This window comes from Acanthisitta chloris, unplaced genomic scaffold (genome assembly GCF_000695815.1).
Source record: "Acanthisitta chloris isolate BGI_N310 unplaced genomic scaffold, ASM69581v1 scaffold6058, whole genome shotgun sequence".
Taxonomy (NCBI): Eukaryota; Metazoa; Chordata; class Aves; order Passeriformes; family Acanthisittidae; genus Acanthisitta; species Acanthisitta chloris.
The window spans coordinates 33315-43115 of NW_008687479.1; the positions used below are offsets into that span (position 1 = coordinate 33315).

Below are 9801 nucleotides of genomic sequence, written 5' to 3' on the forward strand. Positions count from 1 at the left end.
TTTTGATAGTACAGCTTTTTCCCCTCTTTGAGTAAAAGTCACAAAAAATTTCAATCAGGCCCTCTGCTAGATGGCTCCCGTGCACTAGGAAGAGGCTCTGAAAGCCTCAAAGATCGACAGTACCTGGTTTGTGCTGCCTGCATGGTCTGAGGGAACAAAAAGCACATCAGGAGCATTTGGAGATGCAGACTAGAGGAGAGCAGAGAATTTAGATGCTGTCAAATTGGCCTGGGGACCATGCCAAATCCATGAGCATCCCCAGGAAGATGAGACAGGAGACAATGACTAGCAATAAACACACATGCTGGCTTTAAACACTTTCAGACACCCTCCTTCCATGCCTCTGTGTCTGACCAGTCATGCAGCCCCACACTCTTAGGGCTGTAGCACACAACTAAAAGTGCATTTAGAACCACTTGTTTAGACATACGCTTCACATGAATAGGCAGCGAAGTGCTGAATTGTGCTCTCTGGAAGTTTTGTAGAGGTTTTGTGCTCCATGGAATTTTTTTATATGTTTCACACAAAAGAATTAAAATCAAAAGCTGCCACAAGGATTGAATGCCTTTGTGATTGCAGACAGATGCCAGAAAAATAGAAAAAAAAAATACTCCTGCTCATACTGTGGTAAAGAAAACAAGTGACTAGGATCAAAAACTGACTGAGAGGCAGAAAGTAAAGGTTAAGATGAAAAGTCCATGTGCAGTATTTCTGCAGGCTAACAGAGGCACAGGTGCAGCACCTCTTTGTAACATTTGTAAGTGCAAGGGAAAAAAAAAAAGGGTGAGCAGTGACAACATCTACTATACAGAGTATATTCCAGGAAAACAAAATCTGAGACCAGGACTGGATGAGAAACACTAGAGAGGCTTAGTGTAGAAATACATAGTGGGGCATTAAGTTGTCAGAAAGTGAAGTAAGGCAGAGAAGGAGGAAATCTCACCTATCCATATCATCATCAAGTCTTAAATTCTCTGTGTAAGATCAGGCAAGAGCACATCTACTATACAGAGTATATTCCAGGAAAACAAAATCTGAGACCAGGACTGGATGAGAAACACTAGAGAGGCTTAGTGTAGAAATACATAGTGGGGCATTAAGTTGTCAGAAAGTGAAGTAAGGCAGAGAAGGAGGAAATCTCACCTATCCATATCATCATCAAGTCTTAAATTCTCTGTGTAAGATCAGGCAAGAGCCATGGTTTCATTTTTTTAGAGATTTTTAGTCAAATTTTGTATTTAATATGAAGCTGTGATCAAAGAAAAGTGTAATATTGAGATACAAGAGGACCAGCTTATACAGGAAACAACCAATAAACAGTGGCTCATTTCAAATGATACTGAATTGGGTAGGAAAGTTGATCTGCTGGAGGGTAGGAAGGTTCTTCAGTGGAATCTGACAGGCTGGATTGGTGGGCTGAGGCCAACTGTATGAGGTTCAACAAGGCCAAGTGCTGGTCCTGCACTGCAGTAACAACAACCCCATGGAGCACAAGTCTGATGAGGTGTAGCTGAGGGAGCCAGGGGTGCTTGGCCTGGAGGAAAGAAGTCCCAGGAGGGACCTTATTGCTCTCTACAACTACTTGATAGGAGGTTGTATCCAGGTGGGGTTGGTCTCCTTTTCCAGGTATCACTACAGGACTAGAAGAAAAGGCCTTAAGTTGTGTCAGGGGAAGTTTAGATAGGATATTAGGAAATATTTTTTCATGGAAAGGGTTGTCAGGCATTGGAATAGGCTTCCAAGGGATGTGGTTGAGTCACCATGCCTGGAGGTATTCGAAAGATGTGTAGAAACGCATTTAGGGACATAGTTTAGTGGTAGACTCAGCAGTGCTGGGTTAAGGCTTGGACTTGATGGTCTTAAAGGTCTTTTCCAAACTAAACAATTTTATGATCCAGAAGACAGACTACAGCATTGATTTCAATAGGATAACTGCTGGACTGGAAAGAACTGGGAACAGTTTAAGAAGAGCAGCAGTTGAAAAAATCGACATCTTTTATCTTAGAAAAGAGGTAACTATCACAGCAAAAAATAGCATCTATTCTGGAAAAGGAGAACAGGGAGCTTTGTGTGCTTCCAGTGACAGAACGTGATAACAATGTTTTTTGCCCTAAGAAAATGGAAATGGAAAAAAAAAGTAAGAATTTTCAAAACTAAAGATAAAGGAGATATTTTTCACTACACTTCCCATCTGAACTGCTGAAGTTGCTGCCGCAGGCTGCCCCTGTGGCCAAAACATTCAAAGAGAGATTTGTTGCTTATGTAGATAAGGATATCCTGAGTTATAATAGTTAATGTTAATAAAAAATTAGAAAAATATCTATGCTTTGAGCTCTACTAATTTCTTCTGGAGCGTGTGGGTCTGCTCAGTGCCACAGACAGATGCTGCTGCAGAAGCAACAAGGCCAGATTGGGCCTGGGATTTCCCATATTTTATCTCCACCTCACTTAGGGGAATTCAGCACTGATGAAGAGCATCAGAAGAGAATATTTCTATACTTATTCCTTAAAACTAGTACAATAAGAGAAAGCAGCAAAGCAAGATGTTCTCTACTAGTGGCCTCACAGCACACCTGGACTGAGCGTTCAGAGTTAAAACCAGAAACTACCTCTTGCCTTTCCAAGGTACATTACTGGTCACAAAGTCCTTTCAAATGCACATCACTGTGCAAGTCAAGTGGTATATAAATTTGGTAGTTTATGAACAATTTGAAGGTGCAGAAAAACACTGAAAATGTTCAGTCTGAATCTTCCATGGCAAATTTTTCCTCTAGTAGATTTCTCCTTTCTGTGAGCTGTGATCAGAGCAAAAGAAGTGTACCTGAGGTACAAATCCTCTTGTTTTACTTTCAATATATGAACTCAATCTTTCACCACAAGGCCAAAAAAATCTTACTGAAGGGTCAGAAAAAGACTGTATTGGATTCAACATTACCAATTCCTGTGTTTTTCTGATCCTTGCACTTCCGCGCTGGTTTTCTTTTTCGATGTAGCTTAAAACATTAAAGTGCACAGGTACAATACCCATGTTAATAACACATCAGAGCAGTAAGTTTTGAGCATTTATGAAGCTATTTATCAAAGATCCACAGCACCTGAACAAAGCCACAATATTTACAGTTAACAGTGGAGTAACATGAATAGATTCTGCACTGACAAGCACAGTCTGAAAGCCCAGAGAGGTTCTTTGTTTTAATCACTGGTTCATATACAATCATACACAATAAAACACCTATTGCAGTCTCAACTTGATTTATTGCCTCTCTCTTTCCTCCCACCTTCATAATTACTCATCAAACACTCACTGTCTTCTATTACCACCTCAGACAACACCTCAAACACTTTCAGCTCTCCCCAAATTTGCTACATTTATTATCTGACTTGGACATCATTATTTTCTATAGAGTTCTCATACAGATTCAGAGTATCTGTTCATGCAGTTCCATTTCAGTGGTTCTGAAAGCAAACATGAAGGACTTCATCAGGTGGAGATAATAATCAGTCACAGAGCCAAGAGAAGATACATGTGTACACACACCCTCATCTACATGCAGACCTACATTTCTCTATATGTACAGATATATGTCTCAACATCCATGCTCAGTCACTTCAACACTGCTTTACACCTGGGACCATCAGAGACAACAATGTGGAAAGGCTCTAGACTTACTTCATATTGTTCTGGACTGCTCCTGATTTATCAGCTCCCAGAAGCCAGACCAGCTCTGATTACATTCACACAAAGCACAAGACCAGCTGCTTCCCACAAGTCTTTGATCCCTTCTCAAGTACCCAAGAAGACCATGATTTGGATGGGCATCACCAAAACTTCACATACTACATACATCTTTCTAAATATAGAACCTGAAGCAACCATAAGATTTCCAGGTCTAACAGGAGATAACAAAAATGATATTACATTCATCTTGATCTGGATTTTTTTATTTTCAGTTAAAGTTGCTTTGGTTTGGTTTTTTTCCCCCAGACCTTGCTAACTGCACAATATGACTCTAGAAAAGTAAAAAAATCACTGCCATTAAATGAGTGCCAGAAACTAGTTTGGAATAAAAAGAAAAAATGGCTCTGAAAATCCTCTTTTTAGCTATAAAAATAGTAGCTGATACCTCTCAGTAAAAGGTTAATAAAGCTTAAACATTCTTTTTTTTTTTTTATTTTTTTTAATGTCAATTGCTTGGATGAGACTATATACAGTTAATTCTTTTTTTTTTTAAATGTCAATTGCTTGGATGAGACTATATACAGTAAATTACAGGGTTGCTCTTTTTTACCTTAAAAGATTCTCATTTTGAGAGAAAACATATACAGAACTCTTTGAAAACAAGACACTCTCAGAATATATTAAGAAGGGTATTTAGACTAAAGAAAAAAAATCCTGGGGTTTGAGACTATCATTCCATAAGCGATTTTATAATTTCATTATATTTTAAAGGTTCTTTTCTTAAGCATTTTTTCTTATGCATTCAGCCCTTACATTAAGCCCTGCTCAACAAAAGAACTCAGATTTCTACTTACTTACTAGTCAATAATCCATTTTCATAATGGAATACATAAATGACATCAAATATTCTAAAACCATCAGCCATGTGAATCAACTACACTCAGTCCACTGGTACATCTCTAAGCCAGTGACACATCTGACATCATATAGCTTTCAATCATTCTAACTCACACATTCAAAAAGCTTCACTTCATCAATCCATCTTTAATTTAAACACCACAACCTAAGACAGGCTTTCAAGATTGTTATTTGGAGCTGCTTTCCTAGCAATATTTACAGGTATTGGAATTAAGCTTGTGGTTTTTCAATTGTCTGGTATTTAAACTATTAGTTCTCCTAAAGATAACCAACAGCTCAACAGCTTTGATACTGATACACTGATCACACAATTTTCATAATGCTGTGGATGCAAACTAACATTATTTTCAACCTTTCTTTTTCTTTTATTTCATTTTTATATATGATCACTGCTTTAGATTTCCAGGTTTGTTATCATTAATGTCTAAAAATAATCCTCCTAGGGCCTATTGATTGCAATCTCTTACCAAATCTAGAATTGCAGGTAGAAAAATAATTACTTACCAGTAGTCATTGTTTTTCCAGATGAACAAACTCCATTCTAACTTTACTGCTGGCACTTGACATGAAGAATTTTTTAGCATGTTCCAGCTGATGCTCAGCTGTCCCCTATCCCATAATCCATTCCTACAGGAAGCTGGGAGACCTGATAAGCTACTTCTGCCCCAATCTTCCTCTTTGCCCTTCCTAGGTTTGCAGTGGTGAGAATTACTGACTGGAGACAAAACCAAAATGGAATAACATTTCTGATAACCTTTCTTCTTAGAGGCTGGTGTGTAAACTGTGAAGACTTAGAGCCATTAAAAGAGGTGGAGAACAAAAAAAATTCTCCTGCTCATGATGAGAAAAAGTGCTCAGCAAAAGGTAGATTTTAGACTTCCACTGTGAGTTGAGGAAAGACTGAAAAGTCGCCTCTTCTTACCATGCCTGCTGTGCCCAGTAATTAAGCTGAGAAACCAGAGGCACTTGCAGTAACTTAGTTGAAGTTTCTGTCACAGAATTAAGCTTTTAATGACAATGCCAAGAAACTTCCCTTCTTGACAGTCTGATCAGGAATATTTGTTGTCACTTTTGTATTCTAGAATTTAGTGATTTAAGAAGTTGAATTGCAGAGCTATCTCAGTGTGACTTTTTCCACTGAATCCCCATGCCTAAAGGCTCTGTCCCAAATTACCTGGCATTTCCACCTGCTGCAGAAGCCACTGAAATGATGGCAAAAACAAGTAAAGCGCTGGGTGGATAGGTATGAATTCATTATGGGATTTAGTGTATGATCATCTCATGGCAGACGCATAACAGCAGGAGAGAACCCAACAATTCTCAACAACACTAGCAATTTTGCAATGCAGGATTGACAAGATTTAGGGAAAAAAGGATTTTTCCTCTGCCACTGCAATTCCTGCACCACCACTATTAGTTCTGGTATGTTGCCTTTACTGGTAGGGGGGCAGGAATAAAGGAGGCAGAGTGGCTGGGCAACACCTGCACCATCAGCCAAGATAGTTGTTGTGCCCATAGGAAAGTACATGTGGGTGTTGAGTATGTAGGGAAGGAGTTTCTGAAACCTGAGGATATAGTGGTTATTTCCTCAATGATCAACCAAAAATCGAGAGTTACCACATAGTTGTGGTTAAGCCAGTGATGATGAAAACAAAGTTTATAAACTGACTTTTTTTCCCCATCTATAAAACCTAAACAAGGGGATTGAGGAAAAAAATTCCTGCCTGGAGACTAAAAGCAGTTAAGGAAAGAGCATAGAACTTAGCCCAGATACCAAGTCAGTTTTGAATACAAAGGAGATCTGAAGCTATTCCAGACCTTCTACACAAGTCTCCTGTACCAAGTGCCTATGGCACACAGTTCTCTCAAACTAAAAAGGGCTTTGAAAGACTCTAAACTGAGTTCTTATCTTTCTTTGCACCTCATGATTTAGTCTCTCAGCTATTTCCTCTGCCACACCAAGCAATTCTTCACTGCATTACACTTTAAGGGCTTTCATTAATTTTGGGGCTTTTTTCATTCATGCAAAATAGTTCAAAGGCACAGGAGGAGGCTGATGCCATCTCACAGGCTCTTTGCTGTCCTTTAAAGCATAAAAACTCTCTCAAAGATTCCAGAGCAAATTTTTGCTCTCCAAGAAGGGCAGAACTGGCATGTCACCCTGTTCTCATTTTCTGTTTTGGTGTCCTGATTAACAAAATTAAGAATTTCTCCAATATTACTTTTCAATGTTTTTCACTCCTGTATTTCTTTACATCTTCCCTTTTATTATTTTTTCTAAGTATTATTATGAATCTCTGATTCATAATAAACAGGTTTCTGTTTTCTGGTTTTGTTTAGATTAGTATCCCTGCTCCAAAGCAAATGACTCAGCCACATTGGTTTTGAAATCTCCAAAGAGCTTTTGTAATTGTCTGTGCTCCCTTTGAGTGAACTCTACTATCTCAACATGTTGGCCAATTTTCTTCTCTAGTTCTTCTTCAGAATAAACACTGACACTATTCTGTTTCTTAATATATTCCTCTTTTTATCTAATTTGGTCTGCCTACACTTTAATCTAACTGTATGTATTGCTTAATTCCCTGTAGTACTTGAAATTTGGCCTGTTATTAAATTGTGGTCAGCTCTACTCTTTTAACCAGTCACTTCATTTCACAATAATACTTATGCAAAATGAAATACAAAGCACTATCCCATCTAGTCACAAAATGAGCCAGTCCTTCCATTTCTGAATTGCTTTAGCACAATAGTCAACATTAAATGAAAATCCTACTTAATATCATTCTCCCTAGCCTAATAGCTAAGCCCTTTTCTTCAGCATCTTGAGGAAGGCTTCATCATTCTTCTTCAGTGGTCACTACATTTTTCCTATAAAGCTACTTTTCTTCTAGGTATTCAGTGGGCTGCTGCACTGCCTCAACAGTTCAACTATTTAAATCATTTATGCCCATCCAAAGTAAATGTTGACTGTTTGACACAATGCACCGTGTCTTTATTTTCAGATACTATGAAAATATTCATTGATATTAATAGCGCTTCCTAGTAATATCACATGGTCAAAATTCCATTCACTTTAATCCACCATCTCACCAAGCTGAGTATCTTTGTAATAGATAAAGCTCCTTTAGTGCTAACAAGTATATTTTCATGGCCATATTAACCATTGATGGATTTCCTATGTGGATTTCTGGGAGTGTCTGTCACTCTTCTCATATCAGGACCCCACAAGTAAACTTGCTCATTGTATGCTGGAGCAGCTGTACAATTCCTTCCATTCAAAGCAATGCTGCAGCTGGCCCTGACATTAACTGTATTTTAATAGAGACTATCCAGTGGTACATTTATCCTACTGCCATTTCCAGAGAGCCAGACTATCCTCACAGCTCCATTTCATCCTTTCACCATTATTGCAGGGCTTTCTGCTTCCAACCATCACTATTTTATCTCTCAATGCCTCTATGAGAAAGGGAAAGCAGCACCTCACACAGCTATCAGTTATCTGTGTGCAGAGGAGCCGTGAAGTGCCTTAATCCACCACAGGTGCACAGATATCTTTACTAGTTCCATGAGCACTCATCTCCAAGCTGGAAGTAGAGAGAACATGGATGGGATAACATGTCAACAGGTTCCTCATTAGTCAGCATAGGTCCAAGAGCTCTTTCAAAATGATACTGGGACATTGAGAGGACACATAACCTGATGGTCAGGGTCGGTTCCAAAGACAACCCTCATTCAGTCAGAGCTTTGTGGCATACATGTTTTTAAGATGTGAGCCCATGTCCATTGCAATTGATGAGGGTCCTCTGGTGACTCAGAAAGTTTTGGAACAGCAACAGTTGGACCACTTATTTACATTCTGAAGTTTACTTAGATGAAATGCTTTTTTTTTCTTGCTTCAATTTAATGTCAATAGATTAGTTCAGTGAACCTATTTCATTGTAATTCAAAGTATAGAAGACTGTAGAGTATTAAAAAATTGCTTTGGCCTAGAAAGCAAGCCTTTTGATGACAAACATCAGAGCACCAGACACTGCATGAAGGCCCAACCCAGATAATGAATTAGGGCCCTAATAGCATAAGCTTTCCTTAAAAAAATTCTCTTGGGATTTTTCAGATTAATAAAGACTGAATTTCTCTGCTTTACCTTTTGATTTTTTTAAGACCATTAATTCAAATTTTGAAGTTTTACTAGAAAATGTAAGAGCTATATATAGTCTTCAAGAAACAGTAAGCAAACCAGATCCACACACAGAAAGCTGAAGCTTTCATGTGATTGCCCAATTCACAGAAACAGAGCTTTAAGAAATATATCATGAGACACCCTAAAACTATGAAAATCATCAGTGATGCAACAAAGACCTCAATCTGTGTTGCAGAAAAACACCAGAAACACTTTCAGCATGAACTCTGAAGATACCATAGAGATCAGAAAAAGCTATCTTGATCTTTCCAAACCACATCAACATCATGAAGAGCCACTAGTCATGTAATGTAGCATTTGCTGGTTCATGTACAGATCTTGGTCAATATAATTAAAAACACAAAACAGAACAAGAAACCGAATAAAAACTCCTCAAACAACCAGAAACCAGATTACAGAACAAAGAGCTTACCTGGATCACGAAGAAATTCCTCTGAGGTGTTCCACGTCCTACCATCCAAGTACAACGAGCCATTGGTGAAGTTAAACATGGTGTAATCCCTGACACACTTGTGTCGCAAGTTGCCCATGAAGAGCTGGAGGCCTATGAGGGCAAAGACACTCAGGCAGAAAACAGTCAGGATCATCACATCAGCAAGTTTCTTAACAGACTGGATAAGTGCCCCTACAATGGTCTTCAGCCCTAGGGAGATAAAAGCCAAGAGTTTATAGACTGAGAGACTGAAACATGTCTGCAGACAGCTACTTTTCATGATGAAAATCTCCATAGAAGGGGAAATTCGAAGGGTTTCTACTACATGTTTGGAACTGGATACCAGAAACGAGACAAGCGATCACTCTGCACGTTTAGTTTGGCCTCCTTTTGGTTGGACAAAAGTCCTGGTATTACACAAATACTGATTTAAAAATGGAGGAATGAACTGGATGGAGGAGCAGTGAGATACAAAAATATTCATGGATAAAGAAATTATGGATTGTATTTTATATTTTTGTGGATCTGCAGTAAAGGCTGTAAAGCCTAAATCCCATTGAATTTTGAGAA

At 38.6% G+C, this 9801-nt stretch overlaps 1 protein-coding gene across 1 annotated transcript in view; it reads right to left on the reverse strand.

Moving 5' to 3' along the window:
- Nucleotides 1-9511, reverse strand: part of LOC103807846 (sodium channel protein type 5 subunit alpha-like) — a gene marked incomplete at its 3' end in the record, with an annotated part of 39568 nt that extends 30057 nt beyond the window's left edge. Inside the window, exon 1 of the mRNA XM_009080595.1 lies at nt 9211-9511. Within this exon, the coding sequence (XP_009078843.1) occupies nt 9211-9511 (301 nt within the window). The remainder of the gene's footprint in view (nt 1-9210) is intronic.
- Nucleotides 9512-9801: the final 290 nt, after the last annotated feature.